The 25,658-nt window shown below is 45.6% G+C and overlaps 1 protein-coding gene across 2 annotated transcripts in view; it reads right to left on the bottom strand.

Annotated features, from left to right (window-relative positions):
- Positions 1 to 1,542: 1,542 nt before the first annotated feature.
- NADK2 (NAD kinase 2, mitochondrial) overlaps positions 1,543 to 25,658 on the bottom strand; it is a 35,908-nt gene continuing 11,792 nt past the window's right edge. The window contains exons 6-12 of one of the 2 annotated variants that reach the window (XM_040420968.1): positions 19,523 to 19,659; positions 18,023 to 18,104; positions 12,234 to 12,377; positions 6,608 to 6,663; positions 3,018 to 3,071; positions 2,358 to 2,481; positions 1,543 to 2,063 (exon numbers count right to left, since the gene is read on the bottom strand). In XM_040420968.1, the coding sequence (XP_040276902.1) occupies positions 1,925 to 2,063; positions 2,358 to 2,481; positions 3,018 to 3,071; positions 6,608 to 6,663; positions 12,234 to 12,377; positions 18,023 to 18,104; positions 19,523 to 19,659 (736 nt within the window). In that variant the 3' untranslated portion in view covers positions 1,543 to 1,924. The remainder of the gene's footprint in view (positions 2,064 to 2,357; positions 2,482 to 3,017; positions 3,072 to 6,607; positions 6,664 to 12,233; positions 12,378 to 18,022; positions 18,105 to 19,522; positions 19,660 to 25,658) is intronic. The other variant, XM_040420969.1, reaches the window with a different exon arrangement.

Below are 25,658 nucleotides of genomic sequence, written 5' to 3'. Positions count from 1 at the left end.
AGCTCACAGAGCATTGTCTAGACTGGATACAACTGTACTAGTTTGTTACAATGTATCAGTCTGGAGTCCGGGCTGTTTAGCTCACAGAGCATTGTCTAGACTGGATACAACTGTACTAGTTTGTTACAATGTATCAGTCTGGAGTCCGGGCTGTATAGCTCACAGAGCATTGTCTAGACTGGATACAACTCTGCTAGTTTGTTACAATGTATCAGTCTGGAGTACAGGCTGTTTAGCTCACAGAGCATTGTCTAGACTGGATACAACTGTACTAGTTTGTTACAATGTATCAGTCTGGAGTCCGGGCTGTTTAGCTCACAGAGCATTGTCTAGACTGGATACAACTGTGCTAGTTTGTTACAATGTATCAGTCTGGAGTACAGGCTGTTTAGCTCACAGAGCATTGTCTAGACTGGATACAGCTCTGCTAGTTTGTTACAATGTATCAGTCTGGAGTCCGGGCTGTTTAGCTCACAGAGCATTGTCTAGACTGGATACAACTGTGCTAGTTTGTTACAATGTATCAGTCTGGAGTCCGGGCTGTTTAGCTCACAGAGCATTGTCTAGACTGGATACAGCTCTGCTAGTTTGTTACAATGTATCAGTCTGGAGTCCGGGCTGTTTAGCTCACAGAGCATTGTCTAGACTGGATACAATGGTCTCCACTTCTCAGCTGACAACAGGTCTATTAATTGTAGAACGTTTCATTTATAATGATGCAGCTTTATTTACAGAAAAATCCTTTAAAGGGGTTGTCCCATGAAAAATATTCTACAGTTTTCAAACCAGCACCTGGATCTGAATAATTTTGAAATTTTATGTAATTAAACATTTTGTATGGCCAGTTTTTCACTGAAGACTATTTGTATAGTGCAACCGGCTGTTTGCCCTTTTTTCTAAATTCTCTGTCCAGCTTACTGGAGGTGGACGCACATGCTCAGTTCCATCCTTCAACTGTCACCAGCTGCAGCAGAAAGGACACACTCCCTGAGCTGCCAGCTTGAAATAAGGCTAGCAGAGCAATTACAGCAATGAATGGTGAGATCTCTGGATCCATGTCAGGTACAGAGCTGGTTCTAAGTTTGTTAGGAAGAGATTTTCAGGTTCTATATCAGTGATCGCTAACCTCCGGCACTCCAGCTGTGGTCAAACTACAACTCCCAAGATGCACACTTGCTTGCCTATTCTCAGAACTCCACAGAAATGAATGAAGCATGCTGGGAGTCGTAGTTTCACCACAGCTGGAGTTCTGAGAACAGGCAAGCAAGTGTGCATCTTGGGAGTTGTAGTTTGACCACAGCTGGAGTGCCGGAGGTTAGCCATCACAGTCCTATATGATGTCTGATTTACATTCTTTACATTACTCATGGGATAATAGCTGTAAGTAAACAGTGTTACTGAGAACTGCCAGCAGTGAGGACGGGGCTGGGCTGTCGGCCCCACACTGATGTAAATGACAGGGCTTGCGCCATAGAAGTGAAAACGAAACTTTCAATGACTGACAGACGACCAAGCCTGGCAAAGGAAACACTGACAATTCACTTTGGAGGCAGGTTATATATTTAGTTGACGGAAGCAGCAGCTGGAGAAACGAAGCTCAGCCGCAAATTCCACAACTGATTGCTGTGCTAGAAAATCAAATGTAAAGAAAGCTAAAAACGGTAAAGTGCGTAATTATCTATCAAAATGGCAGCAGTTGTGCCCAGAACAGGATAACAGGATATTTTTTTCTCATTTTTTTTTATACAAATGTACAACAGTCACTTGACTGAGGTTTGCGCAGGATTGGCAGCAGCGCTCTGTGTAACAGACATTAGTGCATCTTCCATGGCTGTACTGATCCCACAAGCTCCTTGCACATTATCTGGGTGTCCTGAGGGCGGGGAAGGCTTTACAGTTCTTGTAGGTGGAGGCTCCCCGCTCATTACTCATCCAGAAGTACGGTGCAAAGAGCGTCCTCGCCATCCATGATTATCGTCACAATTGCTCCGTCATTGAATTCAAAGGATGTCCCGCCATCAACCACCATGCAAGCGTCCCAACACCGAGAGCGCACGGACACCCTGTGAAGAAAGGTGTAGCACAGGTTACGTTTCCTATATGATCGCTAAGGGTTCGGCTACACGGCCATCTTGTCACATGACAGGTGTCGGGCCCGAGGATCACAGTGCTAGCATAAGGCTAGGTTCACACAGTATTTTCAATGCTGAAAAAAATCTGATGCAGAATTCGTCGCATCAGGTTTTTTTTTTCCATGCAGTTTTTGGTGCAGTTTCTGCACAGGAGGCCACAGAGAAAAAGGATTTCACTGTACCCTTTAAGATTGGAGTCAAAAATTATAACTGAGAATCACTTACTTAGAGGTAAAACCGCGCTGGCGGCTACTGGAAAAAACTCTGTTTGCAATGGGTTCCCGTATGCTGAAAAACATCCTCTGCTCCTCGGGGCTGAATATTAGAGAGTCGTTGTATTCGTTTGCAACTGTAAAAGAAAAGGAGAAACCTTCAGATCACGCGTCAGTAATTGCACCACAATTCACTGTGAGGTAGTCACGAAAGAGGTGGGAGCACCCCTTTAAGAGAGAGCATTTGCAGTGGGCGGTCCTGCAGAATGATTGTGAGCATGCATACAGAGATAGCTGTCAATCACAGAGTAGGGCCACCCAATGCATATCAATCATGCTACCCACCCCAAAAGACCATATTCAGTATGACTGGCCCGTCTTTACAACATGGCTGTCTTCTTCCAAAAGTAGTGCCACACCTGTGCAGTGAAGTTGCAATACTAGATTCAAACCATGGATGGTTATGGCGCCGTTTCAATAACACATTTTGCAACCCCCCCCAATCACAGGGTCATACGGCTCCCGGGATAAGCTTTACTTATTTTCGCTGCAGAACAAAGGATGAGCTGACATCCGCAGTACGTCTTATATACACATGCTATACACCTATGCACACAAGGAGTTAAATGGCATATAAAAAGACAGGCTATGAAGGTCTCTGTATAAAACTCACCTCTCTCCATGAGCTCCCTGTCCAGAGTCAGGTTTACAAGCTCATGACGTTTCACTAAAAGAAACAAAAATTATTTGTAGTTAAAGGGAATGTCTCAATCATTAGATGCCAGCTTGTAATGATCATGAGGTGACTGTGCTAGTTTGTCCCAGTCTATACAGCAAAGCTGAGAAGGGAACTACAGAAAACAGGAAGGTCAGACTAATGTGTGGTTTTAAGTCAAGCAACATCTCAAGACAGAAGTGTTGGAATTAAAGGCGTCATCCAGGAATTGATATTGATGACCTATCCTCGATCAATATCAGACTGAGAGGGGTCTGACTCCCAGCACCCCCGCCAATCAGCTGTTAGAAAAGGCCATGGCACTCCCGTGAATATTGTGGTCTCTTCCTAGGCGTCTCCTTCTCCCTGGCTGTAGCGCGGTCCAATCACAGCGGAGAGCGTCACACAAAGGAGGTGAGCTTTTTTTTTTTCTCCCTGGCTGTGACGCTCTTCGCTGTGATTGGACCGCGCTACAGCCAGAGAGAAGGAGACGCCCATTGAGAAACCCTGGCGTCTCCTCCTCCCTGTACCTATGATATTCATCTCCATACCAGACGGGAAAAGTAGAAGGGGGGCACAGCGAGGGAACGGAGCGCCGGACAGATAAGCTACTAAGCGATCTTACATCCGAGCACTATGCCCTACATAACCCCCTACTTAATTTCATAATGTCTGGACCCATGAAAGGTCCTCTTTAAAAGGGGTTTTGTCACTTCAGCAAACAACATTTATTATGTAGAGAAAGTTAATACCAGGCACTTACTTATGTATTGTCGTTGTCCATATTGCTTCCTTTGCTGGCTGGATTTATATTTCCATCATATTACACCCTGCAATCCATCAGTAGAGGTCGTGCTTGCATACTATAAAAAAAGCACCAGCCTATGTGAGCTCCCACGGTCCTGGTCACCAGAGAGGCCAACATTTTGTCCTATAGTGCGCAAGCACGACCACGGCTGATGGATTGCAGGGTGGTCGTAACCATGGAAACGAGAAGCATATAAAGATGGAAAAAATAAATCAAGACAGCAAAGGAAGCAATATGGATAACAACAATACATTAGTATGGCCTATCCTCAGGACTCCTGTTTGAAGAGAAGGCAGTGCTTGTACGAGCACTGCCTTCTCTGCTCTGTTTACCTGCTCGCCGCAGCAATTGCAGTGGTGAGCAGGTGTAGTTATCAGTATGGCGTCCCTATTGACTTGTATGGAACGGCGCTGTACTATTTCACTTGAACAGACGGAGGCATCCCCTAAAAGTGAGTGGGGACGCCATACTTTTAATTACACTGCTCACCACTGCAATTGCTGCGGCGAGCAGGAAACAGAGCAGAGAAGGCAGTGCTTGTATGTGGGCCGCCTTTTCTTCAAACAGCTGATCGGCAGAGATGCCGGGAGTCGGACCCCTGCTGATCTCACATTGATGACCCATCCTGAGGATAGGTCATAGATAGTCAAAAGCTGACAACCCCTTTAAGGAATGTCTCCCTCAGACCTCTTGGGTTCATCGCATTCATGGACTGGATATCTATTAGAGGACAGTAAAACATTCACACTCCTTATCTGTAATTACTCTGACAAGAATAGGACAGGTTATATTTTTTTGACGGACTGGAATCACGGATGCGGAGAAAAAAACGGAGGACTATCAGTTTTTTTTTCACAGCTCCATAGAAATGAATGGGACCTCCGCTAAACTGTGAAAAATGACAGAACGGACGTGGATGCACACAACGGTCGTGTGCATGAGGCCTTACTGTGTAGACTGGCACATAATGGGCAGAGTAATCTCGCTATCATTAGAGAGCTGAGGAGTTAATGATGGCTCTGTTGTTCGGCTGGGGGTTACATAAGGCAGGATAACTCTATACACGGGTACCTCGTCATACCCCGGTCTGTGTGGGAGGGGCTGTACTCCACTTCCTGTCTTTAATACCATTTCTCTGCCAATTTAAATTGTAGCTAACATAAAGCACTGTCTATACAAACAGTACAGGAAATGGATACATGTCTCAAATATGGCCACCACCAGAAATAATTATATTTTTTTATATAAAGAACACACATTCTGCATCATATATAAACTTAAAAGGGGTATTCCCATCTTCTAGATGATGTTTGAATCAATCATATACCCCCCATTGAGCGTTTCAATATAATCTATTTTTTAAATCCTATTTTCTTCAAAAACCGAACAAACAAATTCTATTGTTTATATTCGCTGCCCATGGATACGGCCACCGATCGCCGGCCGCATCCATGGGCCACGCTTGCGCAGAGCTTACCCTGGTGATCCAGTGGCCGGCCTCTCTTACTTTACAGGGAGCGCACACGTCGGGCGGCTGCGCATGCGCTGATCAATTTTCCTTTGTGCCGCGTCTACAACAGAACGGCGCATGCTCGGCTCCAACGCAGCACAAAGGAAGATAGTCCTGCGCATGCGCGGCCCCCCAAATAGTTCAGACGAGTCCGGACAGCGTTGGAGAGCAAGCGGAGGACCGGGACCCTACTTCATAATGGGTGAGTATTATTTTTACATGCACCACCAATTCCACCAACGATTGGGGCTGATGGAGGCACATGGGGGGCTGTTGGATGTAGCAGAGCTGAATATGCTGCTGTTTAGCCATAGTTCTAGTGGGGAAGGGAACAGACAGATGGAGCAGAGCTGTATATGTGGCGGGTCAGCATCAATGCTGGTGGAAGAGAGAAACTGATGTAGCAGAGCTGAATATGCAGCTGTTCTGACAGTGCTGGTTGAAGAGATAAACAGACAGATGTAGCAGGGCTGTATATGAAGCTTTTCAGACACAGTGCTAGTGGGGGAGTAGAATAAAGATGTAGCAGGGCTGTATAGGAAGCCATTCAGCCAAAGTGATGTTAGAGGACTGGAGAAGACACATGTAGCTGAGCTGTATATGCATCTATAAAGATACATAGTGTAAGGTTTATAGACAACTGGAGTACAGCTGTAATGGAAACAAATCTGCATCAGTGCTGATGCGTGGGGGTTGGTCAAGCTTTTGAGCTAATGTATAATATGGAATTATGGTTTTTGATGCACAGAATGGGTTTGTAAAAGATCAGACTGAGATTTTGTGTGTAAAACTGTGCAGAACAGCCACGTGTTCCTGTACACTGAGCTCACTTCACATGGCTCTCTGATGATTCCCCAACAGGGGGAGGGGCCTCACAGACACTGCAGGCTGCCAGACTGATGAGTCATACTCTTCACATGAACTAGCACGCAAGGACTGAGCTCTAAGTGTGATGTCATAAGGAGGTGTGGCCGGCCTTCACTCTAGCTGCCTAAGCCCACCCAGCAGCAATTGAGGATGAAGTAGCAAGATGGGAATACCCCTTTAAATCTAATTATTGGGATTAAAATTAAATACACAACACCTTCGATTGAAGGGGTTAAGAAGGCGACAGCCGCCACTGCAGAGTGAATGATGCAGGAATATAGTACAGAAGATAACCACAGCATATCGAGCAGGAGGCACACACAAGTACCAGGATCTGTATGTGTACAAGAACAGGACACTCACCAATGTTCAGGATTTCTTCCACCGTCTGCGGAACCATCTTGTTTATGTTATAAGACCTATAAAAGCCAAGAATATACCTGATATATAGCTCTGATTCCACATACATATACAGTACATATACAGAGGTCAAACGTTTCCTGTAGTTCTTCACCAGGTTTGCACTCACTGCAGCAGGGATTTTGTCCCACTCCTCCACACAGATCTCCTCTAGATCTGTCAGGTTTCGGGGCTGTCGCTGAGCAACACAGAGTTTCAGCTCCCTCCAAAGATGTTCTATTGGATTTAGGTCTGGAGACTGGCTAGGCCACTCCAGAACCTTGATATGCTTCTTATGGAGCCACTCCTTGGTTATCCTGGCTGTGTGCTTCGGGTCGTTGTCATGTTGGAAGACCCAGCCACGACCCATCTTCAATGCTCTGATTGAGGGAAGGAGGTTGTTGCTCAAAATCTCACAATAAATGGCCCCATTCATCCTCTCCTTAATACAGTGCAGTCGTCCTGTCCCCTTCGCAGGAAAGCACCCCCAAAGCCTGATGTTACTACCCCCATGCTTCACAGTAGGGATGGTGTTCTTGGGATGCAACTCATCCTTCTTTTTCCTCCAAACACAACGAGTGAAGCTTAGACCAAAATGTTCTACTTTGGTCTCATCTGACGACATGACTTTCTCCCATGCCTCCTCTGGATCATCCAGATGGTCAATGACAAACTTCAGACGGGCCTGGACATGATGACTTGAGCAGGGGAACCTTCCCTGCAATGCATGATTTGAAACCATGATGGTATAGTGTTCTACCGACAGTGACCTTTGAAACTGTGGTCCCAGCTCTCTTCATGTCATTGACCAGCTCCTCCCTTATAGTTCTGGGCTGATTCCTCACCTCTCATCATCAGTGATACCCCACGAGGTGAGATCTTGCATGGAGCCCCAGGCCGAGGGAGACTGACAGTCGTCTTTAGCCTCTTCCATTTTCTAACAATTGCTCCAACAGTTGATCTATTTTCACCAAGCTGCTTGGCAATTGCCCCGTAGCCCTTTCCAGCCTTGTGGAGGTCCACCATTTTGTCTCTGGTGTCTTTTGACAGCTCTTTGGTCTTGCCCATGGTAGTAGTTGGCATCTGACTGACTGTAGGGTGGACAGGGGTATTTAAAGAGCTCAGACAGGTGCTACTAAGTTAGATTAATGAGTGGAGTAGAGGTGTACTTTTTAAAGGCACAGTAACAGGTCTTTGAGAGCCAGAATTCTTGCTGTTTCTCAGGTGTTCAAATACTTATGTTCAGCAGTGCAAGACAAAGAAATTCTTTAGAAATCATACAATGCGATTTCCTGATTTTTTTAAAAAAAATTCTGTCTTTCAGAGTGGGAATGCACCTACAATGTGAATTTCAGACCCCTCCATGATTTCTAAGTGGGAGAACTTGCAAAATCGCAGGGTGTTCAAATACTTCTGTTCCTCGCTGTATATATATATATATATATATATAAAATTAAAGAATTCCGCAGCACATCCAAGTAGTAAAGAAGTAAAAAAGGCTTTATTCACCAAGCATGCTTGGTGAATAAAGCCTCTTTAATTCTACATTTTTGGAGGTGGATCGCCTACTCAGCCGCCGGCACACATATATATATATATATATATATATATATATATATATCACACACACACCTCAAGGGCTGTATACAGAATATAGGGTGCCAAAAACTTCAAATCCAATCCTCAAAAGGTAAGTATCCTATTGACCTTGTTCCTTAGCTGCCAGTCAACATGGCTGCTCTAAATCGGCTTTACTGTATGACCAGGCAGGGGAACAGTCCCTTGTGGGTTTTAACCACTTCCAGACCAGGCCGTTTACCCCCTTCCTGACCAGGCCTAAATTCTGCAAATCTGACGGGTCACTTTATGTGGTAATAACTTTGGAACACTTTTACTTATCCAAGCCATTCAGAGATTGTTTTCTCGTGACACATTGCACTTCATGTTAATGGTAAATTTGAGTCAATATGTTTAATCTTTATTTATAAAAAGAAATCCAAAAGTTTACGAAAATGTGAAAAAATTCACTGTTTTCTAAATTTGAACCTCTCTGCTTTTTAGACAGATAGTGATGCCTCAAAATATTCACTAATTAACATTCCCGATATATCCACTTTATGTTGGCATCATTTTGGTAATGTAATTTTTTATTTTTTTTTAGGAAGCTAGAAGGTTTAGAATTTTAGAAGCAATTTTTTAAATTTTTAAGAAAATTTCCAAAGTCAACTTTTTTAAGGACCAATTCAGTTCTGAAGTCATTTTGTGGGGCTTACATAGTGGAAACCCCCCATAAATGACCCGATTGTAGAAACTACACCCCTCAAGTTACTCAAAACTGATTTTACAAACTTTGTTAATCCTTTAGGTGTTACACAAGAATTAAAGGAAAACTGAGATGAAATTTCTAAATTTCACTTTTTTGGCAGATTTTCCATTTTAATCCTTTTTTTCTTTAACACATCAAGGGTTAACAGCCAAATAAAACTTAATATTCATTACCCTGATTCTGCGGTTTACATAAACACCCCACATGTGGTTGTAAACTGATGTAAGGGCACACGGCAGGGCGCAGTAGGAAAGGAACGCCATATGGTTTTTGGAAGGCAGATTTAGCTGAACTGGTTTTTAGATGCCATGTCCCATTTGAAGCCCCCCTGATGCACCCTTACAGTAGAAACTCCCAAAAAGTGACCCCATATTGGAAACCAGGAGATAAGTTGCCAGTTTTAATGGTACTATTTTGGGGTACATATGATTTTTAATTGCTCTATATTACTTTTTTGTGAGGCAAGGTAACCAAAAAATGGCTGTTTTGGCACTGTTTATTTTTTACAACGTTCATCTGACAGGGTGGATCATGTGCTTTTTTTATAGAGCAGGTTGTTACGGACGCAAGGATATAAAATATGTCTACTTTCTTTGTTTCAGTTTTACATAATAAAGCATTTAAAAAAAAAATAATATTATGTTTTTTGTGTCTCCATTTTCTGAACGCCATATTGTTATTTATTTTTCTGCCGATCGTCTTTTGCAGGGGCTCGTTTTTTGCAGAAAGAGTTGACGTTTTTATTGGTACCATTTTTGGAGACATATGATTTTTTGATCATTCATTATTACACTTTATGGGGCAAGGTGACCAAAAAAATTGGTCGTTTTAGCAGTTTTTATTTATTTTTACAGCGTTCACCTGAGGGGTTAGGTCATGTGACATTTTTATAGAGCAGATCAATACGGACGTGGCAATACCTAATGTGTGTACTTTTTCTTATTTAAGTTTTACACAATAATAGCATTTTTGAAACCCCCCAAAAATGATGATTTAGTGTCTCCATAGTCTGAGAGCCATAGCTTTTTAACTTTTTGACCAATTGTCTTAGTTAGGGTCTCTTTTGCGGGATGATTTGACGGTTTGATTAGTATTATTTTGAGGGGCATACGCCTTTTTGATCGCTTGGTGTTGCACTTTATGTGATGTTAGGTGACAAAAAATTGTTTTTTTATGGTGTTCACCTGAGGGGTTAGGTCATGTGATATATTTATAGAGCCAGTTGTTACGGAAGCGGCAATACCTAAAGTCAAATTTTTTCATTTATTTCACTTTAACACAATAATAGTATTTTTGAAACAAAAAAATGTTTTAATGTCTCCATGTTCTGAGAGCTACATTTTTTTTTTGGGAGCAATTTTCTTATGTAGGGGCTCATTTTTTGCGGGATGAGGTGACGGTTTTATTGGTACCATTTTGTGAGACATACGCCTTTTTGATCACTTGCACTTTTTGTGATTAAGGTGACAAAAAATGGCTTTTCTTTTTTATGGTGTTTTTTGGACGGTGTGGATCATGAGATATATTTATAGAGCCATCCGTCACGGATACGGCAATACCAAATATGTCTATTTAATTTATTTTTTTCTATTTTACTTTTTTTTTCCCCCCATTACTTAATTGGGGAATTTATAGGTTTATTTTACATGTGAAATGTTTTATTTTTTTTATAAAACACTTTTTTAATTTTTTTTATTTTAGACTTTGTGTTCCCCATAAGGTCATACATGACCTCTGGGGGACATTTAACTTCACTTTTTTTTTTTTGTTCACTCTTGATTTCTCCTGTAACTGGGGCTGACATAGTAGCCCCAGTTACAGGGGAAATACACCCCCAGAGAGGCTGTACAGCCTCAGTGCAGAGCTGATCGTGGTCTATGGAAGACCCGACAGCTCCTGCACTCTCCCGGCCATCACATGACCACCGGGTCGGGACATAGCGCTTCCTGATTTGTATACACAGCGCTCAGTGAGAGCTGTATATACAGCAATCTAGAAGGCAGGGACACCTGGGAACTGTCCCTGCCTTCTCTCTGGGGTTAGTGTGCAGCTGCCATCTGTAAATGGATGTTCCAGAAGATACATTCAGAGATAAACAACCGCCCATAGGACATTTATAGTCAATGGGCGGCCGTGAAGTGGTTAGAATTTTTTTTTTTTTTTTAGGAGATAGAGGTCTATGACCTACCCTCAGGATATTTCATCAATGTCTGATCGGCGAAGGTCTGGCTCCCAGAACCCCTAGCAGTCAGCTGTTTGAAGGGACTTAGCTGCACCTAGGCCATGTGACGGTTTAGGATTAGAAGGGAGAAAAAAACAAAACAAAAAAAAAAAAAAACACCTCTTTTCTAACTCTAGACGGCCCCTTTAAATGCAATCATTGGGTCACTAACCCATGCCATAAACAATCCTGTCTGGTCAACACAAGCCTACATGACTATGTACTGCCCCCTCCTGTCTCATTGAAGGCCCCCGGCTGTCCCGGTACCAATGGAGTTAACATTCACTTTTCATCCTCTGCGTCCATGGGCTGCAAGATGGCGTTGGCGCTTCCTCAGGCTGTTTCTGGGTACATGTAATTCTGCACAGCCGCTGACCAGCGAGTGGGCAAGACCAGCGCATATGCAGGCAGCAAAATCCGCTGTATCTGCACATGCATTGTATGCATCCATTTGCCGTTCAGCGCCTGTGCAGAATTACAGGTACCTGAAGAACAGCCCAAGGACGCAGCACCGCCATACTACAGCCCCTGGATGTGGGGGGAGGGGGGGAGATGACAGACAAGTATGTTTACTCCGCTTATACCAGGACAGCAGGGGGGGCAGTATATAGTCAAGTAGGCTTGTATGGACCAGACATGACTGTTTTGCCATTTTGAGAAATGCCATGGGAAACTGGCCAACCCCTTTAAGTAGATATGACAGAGGGATAGAAGCCGAGCTCCCAGGTAGGCTGCCATGACCTGAACCAAAAGTAAGGTAATGTTCACATCTGAGTTAGGAATTCCATCAAAATGGAGGAAACCGCGACTAAACCTTGACTGGCTCCAGCGCAAGTAAGAACATATATTCCGCACTATACAGAAGTCTGACTGAACGCGACGCACGGGGTGCTGATACAGTGTGTGAACATGCTTTAAAGGTCTACAATGAAAATAACCCTTTTAATCCCTGAAGGCTCCTGTAGTCACAGGGCCTCGTGGGGTGCACACTTAACCCTCTGGTCTCATCGGTGACCCGAGTCGTGCTTAGAGGCAGAAGTTACCAGGCTTTGGATCCTGTCCCTGTGCAGACATTTAGTCCTGAGCTCTTCTGCTTTTCCCAAGGCCCGTCGTCCACTGAGATCTCGTAGTAGGAGGCCCTATGAAGCGAGAAGGTAAAACGTGGTTTGCAGAACTTATAGTTCACCCTGAATAAGACAGAACATAAGTGTGTATCAGGGGAGCTAACCGCACAGCGGGTCACATGGATATTACACTGCAGTGTAGCAGGGCAGCCCAGCCAAAGGAAGCTCACGGAAAATCAGAAAATCCATGCTGAAGGTGGCGACTACACAATGGAGCTACTAGGATCATGTGACACACCAAGTACGCTGCACCCATGTACTTCCCCCAAAAAGAAGGTTCCCAAGGTGCTCAGATTCTTAACGGCTATGAAAACCTTCGGGGCAATTTTTTTTATGATTGCAGTTTACTCATTTTGGGCTCCAAATAATTTTTTCAATTGATATTTATTAATGTTCAGCCGTTTTGAGATACAGGGGTTAAAAAAACAAAGAAACAAAAAAAAAAAACACGGTCTGTTCGCAAGCTCTCGCTTTGTTTTCTTTAAATCAGTCGCCTGACGGCTCATGTCTAACTCTTATCTCTGATTTTCTGACCTCATAAACACTCATAGCTCAATCACAAAGAAAACAGACTGATTTTTAACCCTTGTATCTCAGAAACGGCTGAACATTTTTGATAACCAATTGAAAACTAATGATTTTTAGCCAAAACGAGAGTAAAATGCAATCCTAAAATATTGCCCTGAAATGTGCCATAGGCTTTAAAAGGGTTTTCCAGGATTTTTTTTTACTGAGGACCTACCCATAGGTCATCAGTATCTGATTGGTGGGGGTCCGACACCCAGGACCTCAGCCAATCAGCTGTTTGAGAAGGCACTGGCCCCGTACATTGAAAAATGGCTGTACTCTATCGCACTTTCGCCCCATTCACTTGAATGGGGCTGAGCTGCGGCTAGGCCACGTGACAGATGAACGTGTCGTCAGTGGCCTAGGAAATACAGAGAGAAGGCCGCAGACCTCAAAGGAGTGCCGCTGCCTTCTCAAACACCTGATCGATGGTGTCGCCAGACCCCCACCAATCAGATATTGATGACCTATCCAGTAAAAACAATCAACTGGAAATAACTACTGCTGCATATTACTGGGCCATACAGCAGAGGCTGACAAAATGACATCACTTCCTGCTCTGACCCAATTGGTTGGAGCTGCACCTCACAGACTTCCTGCTCTGCAGCTATTGGCTGAAGCTGCACCGCACAGACTTCCTGCTCTGCCGCTATTGGCTGAAGCTGCACCTCACAGACTTCCTGCTCTGCCGCTATTGGCTGAAGCTGCACCGCACAGACTTCCTGCTCTGCCGCTATTGGTTGGAGCTGCACCTAAGACTTCCGGCTCTGCAGCTATTGGTTAAAGCCGCACCTCACGGACTTCCTGCTCTGCCGCTATTGGCTGGAGCCGCACCTCACAGACTTCCTGCTCTGCCGCTATTGGCTGAAGCCGCACCTCACAGACTTCCTGCTCTGCCGCTATTGGCTGAAGCCGCACCTCACAGACTTCCTGCTCTGCCGCTATTAGTTGGTGCTGCACCTCACAGACTTCCTGCTCTGCCGCTATTGGCTGAAGCTGCACCTCACAGACTTCCTGCTCTGCCGCTATTAGTTGGTGCTGCACCTCACAGACTTCCTGCTCTGCAGCTATTGGCTGAAGCTGCACCTCAGACTTCCTGCTCTGCAGCTATTGGCTGAAGCTGCACCTCACAGACTTCCTGTTCTGCAGCTATTGGCTGAAGCTGCACCTCACAGACTTCCTGCTCTGCAGCTATTGGCTGGAACTGCACCTCAGACTTCCTGCTCTGCAGCTATTGGTTGAAGCCGCACCTCACAGACTTCCTGCTCTGCAGCTATTGGCTGAAGCTGCACCTCACAGACTTTCCGCTCTGCCGCCCCTTGCATGCATTCTGCATACAGCACTAGTAATACTAAGAACTCTCCTCCTTCTAGATAGTTTTCTCTGCTTTTTTGCTCCAAATGCTGAGGAAACAAGGAAAATTAAGCGGACAATGCTCAGCTCTTACATGCAGGAAGTCTGTGAGGTGCAGCTTCAGTCAACTTTATGTCAAGTAGAAGGAAGGGGGAGTCATTCTAATATATTTGGAAGACTGGAGTGACAGAATTTACGGTTCTGGTATGTCACATAGACCTAGTTGCTTCATTTTACAGATCATGAAAAATTGGTTAGAGTTTCACTTTAAAGACCAGATAACTATCCCATGTCGATGTAAAGCATTGACAAGTGAGGGGATTTGCACAGGTAAAATCCACAGCAGATTACAGCACAAGGCAAGTGGGTGAGATTTTACACATCTCAGTCGTGCGGTGGGCATTTTCCGCACAGAAAAACGAGCATGATGCGGTTTCTCAAACGTGCACGCTCATTCTGCTTTGGATTTCCACAGTGGATCCGACCACTTTCAATGCACCAGGTGTAAAATCGGAGTTGAATTCCCAACTAAATCCACATGCAACATTGGCAGCTTTTGCAGCGCGTGGAAAGATCCACGGTGAAAACATTCTGTGTGAACATGGCGGATTTTGATGCGGTCCTTTCGCTTTGAATGCTACGGCCCTGCTCACGGTTTAGTCCCACTGACTGGAGCTACATCACACGCAGACACCCACCAAGAAGGGACGTGTCCTTTCTTGGCAAGGTCGTGGCTTTAAACCGCCGGCTGCAAGAATAGCAGCACTGCTTTCCGTTGCAAACAATGGGAGGTGGACACTAAGCGTCCTCTGGCGGAAATTTGGCACGGACTCCGCAACAAAATTCCGCCGTGTGAATGGGCCCTTAAAAGGACAGAGCAAAGAGGCGTTTAGTCAAGAAAAAGACCTTGGCATTTCAGCATAAAGCCATAAGCTGAAGCGTACAAAGCATGGCTGAGAATAGAGGTTAGTAAGGCTAGTTTCACATCTGTGGCACAGAGAACAGCCTGCTGGACTTCTCCGGATATGGCATTGGCGGATGCTACCAGAATGCCTGCCAGCTCTATTAACTATAATGGGGTCCGGCGGAGATCTGGCCGCAGACACACATCGGTTTTTGTCCGGCCGAGTAGAACAGCCTGCTGGAAGGCTGTAGCGCCCATGTGAAAGTAGCCTAATAAAGACACAGCGTCAGGGTAGAATGCAGAGAACATAATTACAGCAGAAGACAATTTATCTATTAAAAGCGTAATTATCTATTAAAAGCATACAACACGTCATTTACATTTCTTTATTGCTCCATGCATCAAAAGGATTTAAAGGGTTTCTATCACTTTGTTTCACCTATTTAGCTTTCAGACACTAGCGATCCGCTAGTGTCTGCTTTATCTAACCATCCTAATATAAGAGCTTATTGTCCTGCCGTTTAGCTAAAAAAATAACTTATATAGATATGCAAATGAGCCTCTAGGTGCTATGGGGGCGTGATTAGCACCTAGAGGCTCCGTCTACCTTAACAAACTGCCGCCGCCCAGCGCGTCCCTCCAGCCCGCCCATCTCCTCCGGAACGCGATGCTCCTCGTATTCGGCGCATGCGCAGTGAATGTCTGATCGCTTCCCTGCTCAGACATCTCCACTGCGCCTGCGCCGATGACGTCATAGTGCTCCGAGGAACAGGCGCAGTGGAGATGTCTGAGCAGGGAAGCGATCAGACATTCACTGCGCATGCGCAGAACAGAGACGCGCACGGAGAGGATCGCTTCAGCTGGAGATGGGCGGGCTGGAGGGACGCGCTGGGCGGCGGCAGTTTGTTAAGGTAGACGGAGCCTCTAGGTGCTAATCACGCCCCCATAGCACCTAGAGGCTCATTTGCATATCTATATAAGTTATTTTTTTAGCTAAACGGCAGGACAATAAGCTCTTATATTAGGATGGTTAGATAAAGCAGACACTAGCGGATCGCTAGTGTCTGAAAGCTAAATAGGTGAAACAAAGTGATAGAAACCCTTTAATAAATGCTGTAACTTCACCATCAGTCATTTAGCATTTACAGCTCCTAGGCAGATCCATGTGTCTCCATGGTAAAAGACTACAAACCAGCCCTGTGTAGTCTGATCCTGCAGTCATGCTTCAATCTGTTCCTTGCTTCCCGCTAATGTACAGCGGCTGCAGGATCAGACTACACAGGGGGCGTTTGTAGTCTGCTACCACGGAGAGGGCAGAGTTATACGCCCCTTGTCCAAGTAATCTGGCTTACCTTTCAAGGAGGTTTTCTGACCCATGACAATATGCTTCAACAAGAAGTGGAAAACACTTGTATACTGGGGCCACCAGATGCGCCTTTGTTTGCAGCAGCCCATACAATGGTGACGTCAGTACGTAAACTATGGCAAGAAAGTGGCTGCCAAAAATGGCAGGTATATCAAAGCCATTCTCCTGTCTCTAGAGGAGGAGGATGATGGCTGCAGCCATTCTCCCCTCTGGTATACAAACCATCCTACTCCTTATATGATTATTGAGTACACACTGGGACAGCTCTCAACAGTTTGGAATTATGCTGCAAGCTACCAGATGTTCCATTCATTTGTGTCGCTAGACTGCAATGTGGGTTATTTAAAGGGAATCTGTCACCTAGTTTGAGCATATTAAACTGTTAACATAGCAATGTTCAATAAACTACCTTCATTCCAGCATGTGTCTTCTTTCTTTTATTCAAGTTCTCATTTTGATCAAAAAGCGATTTTTCAGATATGCTAATGAACCTTCAAGGTGCCCAGAGGGGCGTTACTACTCTGCTCTAGTGCCCAGTAACGCCCCCCTGCAGTGCCCAGCACACCTCCTCACAAATTAATTTACTCCCACATCGGAGCCGCCCCCTCCGCTACATCATATAAATTTGTTCACCCCACGATCCTTGCGTCCTCCTTTCTTTCCCCGGAAATCTTGCACAGCCGCAGTATCGCCGACTGCCTGCGCCTGTACGATACTACGGCTCCTGAGGGCAACAGCGCTCTGATTACGTCACTGGGCTCGGCGCATGCCCAGTGACACTATTTAGGCTGTTACCCTCAGGAGCCGGAGTATCGTACAGGCGCAGGCAGTCGGGGATACTGCGGCTGCGCGAGATTTCTGGGGAAAGAAAAGAGGACGCAAGGATCATGGGGTGAATAAATTACATGACGTAGCGGAGGGGGGGGGGGGGGGGGGGCACCGTTCGGCTCCGATTTAGGAGTAAATTAATTTATGAGGAGGCGTGCTGGGCTTGAAATAAAGGCGGGCTGGGCACTGCAGGGGGGCGCTACTGGGCACTAGAGGAGAGGAATAACGCCCCTCTGGGCACCTTGAAGCTTAATTAGCATATGAGAAAAATCGCTTTTTGATCAAAATGAAAACTTGAATAAAAGAAAGAGGACGCATGCTGGAACGAAGGTAGTTTATTGCACATTGCTATGTTAACAGTTTAATATGCTCAAACTAGGTGACAGATTCCCTTTAAGGATATCTACTGGTGTGGCACCCACCGAACTGAGCCTTGAACCGTCATTCAAGAGTGTGAATGACACCAGGACCAAGACGTACCAGGCAGTTGCAATTTGTCGGTGGAGCCTGTCGGCCTGATGGGGCGCATCTCAGCCGTTTCTACAACTGTACGCATTGACATGTGGCAGTGAAGAAAAACGGCGGACCGCACAGCCACTAACAGTCCTCGTCATCACTGACGAGCCCCACTACATACAGCGCGATCGCTGCCAATAGAAATACCATTTAGTCAGATGCAAGTAACTGTACCTTGAGGACAGAGACTCCCCGATGAATACTTCATTTAATGCTCTGACAGGTAAAAGGTGGGGCCCCGAAGTAGTTGCAGAAGCTGAGGAACAAGAAAATAGAACACACACCAAAAGATGAAGACTCTGACAAGAGTGAAGTGCGGTGTACTTACAGCAGTGGGAAGCTATGCTCGGAGCAATTACCTAACATACAGTTAGAGGGGTTGTCCAGCATTAGAAAAACATGGCAGCTTTTTTTCCAAAACACCATCACCCCTGTCCGCAGGTTGCGTCTGGTATTGCAGCTCAGCTCCACTGCAGTCGATGGGGCGCGGCTGCAATACTGCACACAAACTGTGGTGGGGCTGTTTTTAGAAGGAAGCAGGCAGGCTTTTCTAATGCTGGACAATCCCTTTACATAAATCATATGCAATTCTGGGTTAAAGGGGTTATCCAACCTCTATAATGCCCGGGCCCCTCACACAGATTGTGCTTACCTAACTCCCCGGCACCAGTGTCGCTTCTGATGCCCGCACGGCCGCCGCCGCTGCATCTCCCATTCGGTGACAGGGGAGCAGCCAATAACAGGCCGTGATGGGAATGAGCCTCCCTAGCATTGCGGGTGACGCTAGGGAGGCTCATCCTCGTCGCGCCCGGCTATTGGCTGCTTCCTCCGTCACCGGATGTTTTCATCCACACAACGGGGAGATGTAGCGGCGGCCGTCAGAAGCGACACGGGTGCCGGGGAGTGAGGTAAATACAATCTGTGTGAGGGGCCCGGCATTTTGGGGGGCATTATAAAAGTACAGCGCAAGGACCACTGAGGGACAATCACTGACGGTATGGCACATGGCTGCGGCATTTACACTTGTGGCATCATTTTTAAGAGCTTTTAGACACATTTTTGGGGGAATAAAATGTATAAAAATAAATGGTTATATATATATATTTATCCTGAAAGCCGACTCCAACTAAAGCTTCTCTCCGACTCCTCTAATTGGCGACACAAACTGAATTTTTCTAATGAATGACTTAGGAACGAGGGGCCCCAGAGAAGGAGGGTTCTACGAGGACTACTTTTACCACTGAAGGCACTGGAGAGACCCCTATGAATTTTGAAAACTAAGGCGCTGCGGCTCTGGTTCACCTGTGTCCGCAGCATTCTAGCCCGCGATCTGCGCTGTGGCCCTTTCAATTCTCCGGATCGGTGGGGGCCCCAAGTGATCATAAAAATGTAATAAATGATAACACCCCTTTACTGCCAATGTCAGATGTGAGCACAGATCTTAAAGGAGGGGAATATTATTTTCTGTAAACCTTGAAATGTAAATGGATATGCACTTGTGGTCCGAGAAGATACAGATACACACTCTCCTAGGCGTCTGTTCTGCAGTCATCAGAGTCTTGGAAAGCTGGGTGATCTGGGACTGTTGCCACGTGTGCAATGATAGCATATCCATTGACATTTTGGGGTCTGCTGACTCGTGCAGTGTTACGTACAGCGGGGTCTTCACCTTACTTTGCTCTTGCTGACCCCCAACGCTATGGGCCTTGCTGTGCTGCTCCAGGCTCAGCTGCTGCTCGTGCAAGTCTACAGGGGTGAGGTTTATGCCGGTGCCTTCCAGGAACAGTCTAATCCGCTGACGCCACTGCCACCTGGGAATAAAAAAAGAAGAAAATATCCTGAGATCCCCTTCATAATACTGACCCGGTCCTGCACTGTACCCCAGGGAGATGGAGTCACTTAGGCTGCTTTTTGGGTACAGACACATCTGGAAGTGGCAAAGACCTATGGTTATATCGCCCATTGGCACGACTGTCCTATTGATTGCTCATTGCCGCATAGTCTGGACGTCGCGCTGGTCTGGGATAAAACCGCAGGAAGCTGCAGTTTGTAGCCGCACTGCATAAGTTCTGTGACCGCTACCTGTACCCGTAGGCAGAGTCCACTTCATGGACATTTTCCGTTGCAGAGTTTTTGCAGCAATCCGTATAAGTCACGCTGACGAAGCCTTTGAGGCGAAACGCACGTCGAGGTGCCTGCGCTTGGGGCGGAATCCCAGCTTTTGAGTGAACCATGTCACAGGGTATGTTCTAATAGGATATGTATACATTACCCCCTTCGTTTTCTTTGGGACATATTCTAATATATTTGTATGTGTCCGACTTGTTATCGATACTGGGGGAGTCTCGTATTTGCGACGTTGCTGCACAATCTTGTATATTTGATATATTTTTTTTTTTTAAATTTTTTAATGGTTCAGCAACACCGCTAATACGATACAGTTAGTGTGTTTGGTATTTGACCTACATACTTTCGCTGTTTGTGGTGCTGTGGTTTCCCTTTTATGGGCTCCTGGGGATTAGCAGATTTCTATAGAACTGTATTTATTGGTATTGTCAGACGATCAGTGGCCTTTTAAAGACACGGATCACTCGATCCGGCATTACGCCTTTTGCTATGCTCTCTATCTTTTTCCATCACGCTAATTTATTTTCTCTCATTTATTATTTATTTTGTTACATAAATAAGTAGAAGGAAAAAGCGGCCCTCACCGAATCTTCACAAATCGTAGCTTTATTACAGGTTAAAATGCAGCAACGTCAGGCAACAGCCGTTTCGCGCTAAGATCGCGCTTTGTCAAGCCTTGGCGAGAAACGGCTGTTGCCTGACGTTGCTGCATTTGTGACCGGCATCCGCTGCGTTCTAACCTGTAATAAAGCTACGATTTGTGAAGATTCGGTGAGGGACGCTTTTTCCTTCTACTTATTTATGCGATTATCGGACTGTTAGCTCTGGCAGAGCACCACCTATTTCACTGCATGTTTGCTGGAAGAGAAGCGTTGCCGACATTGGACCGCGCTCAGTAGTGCCGGCTCGGATTTCTTCTTGTTGTGTATTTATTTTGTTAGATTAATAAAGCTTGAAATTATTATTTTTTTTTTTTTTTATACGCTTTGGTCCCATTGGCTTTTTGTGTATATAAATTTTGGTGCTTAACTCCAAGTACTGCAAAGGCGGAAATCTGGGGGAAACACTTACATGATATGTATTACAAAATCCCCAGTGTATACCTGTGTGGAAGTATCTGCCGTACTGGTGCGTTCTCCACTTTAATACATAGCTTTAAGTTTCGTCTTCATATTGTAAGACACAAAACTTTAAAGGGGTTCTCTCACTTCAGCAAATAGCATTTTTCATGTAGAGAAAGTGAATACAAGGCACTTACTAATGTATTGGGATTCTCCATATTGCTTCCTTGGCTGGCTGGATTCATTTCCCCCCCCCATCACGTTATACGCGGCTCGTTTCCATGGTTACAACCACCCTGCAATCCATTAGTGGTGGTCGTGCGCACAGGCACACATGCGCAGCGGCCGTAACCCCTGGATACGAGCCGTGTATAATGTGATGGAAAAATGAATCCAGCCAGCAAAGGAAGCAATATGGACAATCACAGCACATTAGTAAGTGCCTTGTATTCACTTTCTCTACATGATAAATGCCATCTGCTGAAGTGAGACGACCCCTTTTAGGGTTAAATGTAGTCCCAATTATAAGACGCTTAATACAAGTAGCAAATTCAAGGTCAAATTCCAATTAGCGATAACGTTTTCTTGGCACGGGTAATGGTTTCATTAAATGTTACTTTTCTGGGTCTGTGCGTTCATGGCAATGAGCCGGCCGTCGTCCTCCCCTCATTGTTCTCTAGATTTCAGGAATGTGTCAGGTGGATTGGCTCTATGTCCAGTTTATCCCTCTGCTGTTTTTTTTCCCCTCATTTCTGATGGTTTTCATCTGTAATATATTCATATTATTACAGAAATGACTGGTACTGGCTCTTCGGAAGCACCTCTGAGATCCCAGACCAACTTGCTAACATCCAGCAAAGTCTCTCCTTTTCCCCAATGGTGTGGGCGATCTCAGTCGGGGTTAGAGGCTCAATCCTGGGAATATTATTGCTGCCACCATTCTACCTTTCCACTACTTCTGCTTCTTATAGTCTATAGGTGTATGAGAGTTAAGCCGTTAACCTCTGAGCACACAGGCTGGTAGTGTCTCCGGAGGAGCCCCTAGTGGTTACTTGGGACCCCGTCACACTCCGCCCAGGGACCCGGTGAAGAGACAGTGTTTAAAGTCACCCTGCATTTGGATTGGGGCCTCTAGGTGACTGAATCTTTAATCCTACTTGAGGTTTGGGGCCATCCATGTGAAGCCAGACACTATAGGACGTGCTAAGATTAAAGACTGTATTAGGCTACTTCCACACTTGCGGCAGTGTGATCCGGCGGGCAGTTCCGACGCCGGATCCGCCGATCTGCCACTGACTGAAAGCATTTGTGAGACGGATCCGGATGCGGATCCGTCTCACAAATGCATTGCAAGAACGGATCGGTCTCTCTGCTTGTCATGCGGACAGACGGATCCGTCTTGTATCTTTTTTCACATTTTTACCGGTCTGCGCATGCACAGGCCTGAAGGATGGATCCGGCATTCCGGTATTTTGAATACCGGATCCGGCACTAATACATTCCTATGGGGAAAAATGCCGGATCTGTCATTCAGGCAAGTCTTCAGTTTTTTTTTCGCCGGAGATAAAACCGTAGCATGCTACGGTTTTATCTTTTGCCTGATCAGTCAAAATGACTGAACTGAAGACATCCTGATGCATCCTGAACGGATTACTCTCCATTCAGAATACACGGGGATATGCCTGATCAGTTCTTTTCCGGTATAGAGCCCCTGTGACGGAATTCTATGCCGGAAAAGAAAACCGCTAGTGTGAAAGTACCCTTCCACACGACTAGAAGCGTTCCCACCAGGCAATCACCTGCTCGCTATCACATGCGGCAAACTCCTCCGCTATGCCATCGCTCGTCCACATGCTGTATAGTGGTTTGCCGGCAGCAGATCGCGATTAGACGCCAGGATATGCCGTCTGCAAACGATAATATAACCTGTCAGAAGATTTTGTTTGCCGGATGATTGAGTGTTCGCTCGTTCATCAGGCAATTGGCGGCAGTATAACACTGCCAGATGATCGCTAACGAGCGTTCATGAGAACGCTCATTAGCAATTAGGCCTGTTTCACACTGGCTTTACTCGTACTCGCAGGGGGAACAGCCTGCCGGATCCGTAACTACCGTGCGCTGCCTACAATGGGGACTGGCGGAGATCTGGCCGCAGCATGGCAAATATGCAGAGAGCCAACTGGACAAAAACCACTGTGTGCAGCGGTATTTGTCCAGCCGCCTCTCAGCATATTTGCTATGCTGTGGCCGGATCTCCGCCAGTCTCCATTGTAGGCAGCGCACGGTAGTTACGGATCCGGCAGGCTGTTCCCCTGCCGGAACGAGTAAAGCCAGTGTGAAACAGGCCTTATTTGCTGAAAAATCGGGCAGTGGAATTGCTGCATGGGCCACACTCAGGGGTAAACTGAAGGGACAGTGAGAAAAACGGCTCCGATTCCGGTTAGGGGCCTTGGCGATTCTGTTGAGGACTGTTCTGCGTCTAGGTAGGTCCTGTAGTCAGTGTTTGTTCAGTTATACCAGCCCTGTCTGCTGGATAAATCTAAGATTTCAGAGACTGGACATACACGTCTTACACCTGACCCACAGGTGCCTCTTTTAGATGGAAAAGTCCTGATACACAGAGAGAGGGGTATTTGTGACGGACATTGAATAAGGGAGGCCGTGTCACCCAGTCGGCCAGACATTTAGATGTCCCAACACATCTCCTGACTTGGATTCCCCGCAGTTGAGTGTGAAGCTGATCCCTCCCCTGTTTTTGCTGACCGTGACTCGTCTCAAGTGTATTTGTTCATTCATCGCTGGTGTAGGAACGGGTAAAATCTTGATTTTGGAGACATTAACCTTCCAGTCCTTCCTAGACAGACATCCTTGTTTGCAGGAAGGTCTTATTAGTCTCGTCCTGTCACACGTAGTTACTCACTATAGTCAGATAGGTAGACCCTGGTCCCATGTGGTAGAGTACAAATATTACATGGCCGACAGTATACCCTACCCAGGGTACCGTATTGTGAGCAAGGCCTTGTTTGACTGTGCACAGTCCGATTGAGTCGGCGACTAACACAGGCCATTTGGATTCTCATTCAGAGGACCATATACCTTGTAGCGGTCTCAATATCCAGAGCAAGACACATTGGTCAGGGAGTGTTCCTCTATCCCAGGGATCGGCAATCTCCGGCACAACTCCCAGAACCCTTCTTTCACTTCTGTAGGAGTTACAAGCACAGCTGAGTAAGTGTGAATTCTGGGAGTTGTAGTTTCACAGCAGCTGGAGTGCCGGAGGTTGCCGATCCCAAGCCGAGAGATTCGACCTCTGGATCAAAGTGACGGTAGAAATAGACTCAACACCAGACGTCAAAGTAACAAAAGCCCTCCAAGCATCTGTCAGCGTGATCAGCCTAGAACAGGGAACGTAGATAGGCATAAAGACATACGCCCACATAGCACATAGAGGCTCATTAGCATATTATAAAAGTGCTTTTTTTTTAATATAAAAACGGCTGCAGGGACTAACGTTAGAAACATACTGTTATGTAGTGCTGACATTAGCGCATCGCTATATCAGTCAGCTACACAACAGTATTTCTGGTGGTAGAAACCCTTTAACAATCAAAAGAGGGGAAAATGTGGAAGTATCTGCTGCAACTGGTGAGTTCTCCATTTTAGTAAGTCTCTCTTCCTAGAATATGAAAATGAAACTAAAGTGTTAAGCCTAGTCCTAATCATAAGAAGCCTAAGGATACTACGACAAGGGGCGGTCGTGTTACGCTTGCGATGCGGCCACCTTACGGTGAAGTACCGTGCAGCCATGGCGGGCTCTAATTAAACTAAATCAGACCAGACTATTTAATCAGTCTGCATTGTTAACGGCCGCACAGGCACCCTCAATACCGCACGGCCATTAACATGGCAGCTTAATTAGAGCCGCTCCAGCCCGTGCAGCTGCGACGCGACCGCGCCGCGTGGTCGCACTCTACTGCAGGCAGCAAATTCAAGGCCGACTTCCACTGATGTCATATATTACTGCAGAAGGGCTGGTATAACCTCATTTTAGGGCTGGGTGATTTTGCCAAAATCAAACATTTTTTTACAGCCCTATGGATGATATTGGATTTGAATCTCGATTTTTTTTTTTTTGTTTGTTTGTTAATTAACCCTTTCAAGACCTGGTGATTTTCAGCTTTTTTTTTTTTTACGCTTGTTTTTTGTGGGACAAGATACACTTTCCATTGGCACTATTTACAGTTGCATACAATTTGGTGGGAAGCGGGGGGGAAAAATTCCAAATTCTGCAGCAGTTTTATGGGTTTTAGGTGTTCGCTATGCAGTAAAACTGACCTATTACTTTAATTCTCCTGGTCAGTACCATTACAGGGATACCACATACGGATAAAAAAAATTTCTTGCATTTTTAGACGGAAATATTTTTTTTCATAAAAACCCTGTAAATTTTCTTTTTCTTTTTTAATCGCCATATTCTGACCCATATTCTCTCGCCGTTACACTTGGAGGCTACGGTCTCTCTATGCGGGGTGAGCTGTACTTTTTATCGATACCATTTTGGGGTGTGCATGACTTTTTGATCACTTATTAAATTTTTTTGTGGGAGGAGAAACAACCAATAA

The sequence above is a fragment of the Bufo bufo genome, chromosome 2 (assembly GCF_905171765.1).
Source record: "Bufo bufo chromosome 2, aBufBuf1.1, whole genome shotgun sequence".
Lineage (NCBI taxonomy): Eukaryota > Metazoa > Chordata > Amphibia > Anura > Bufonidae > Bufo > Bufo bufo.
Note: the sequence above shows the minus strand (reverse complement) of the source record. Positions and strands in the feature narration are given on the sequence as shown.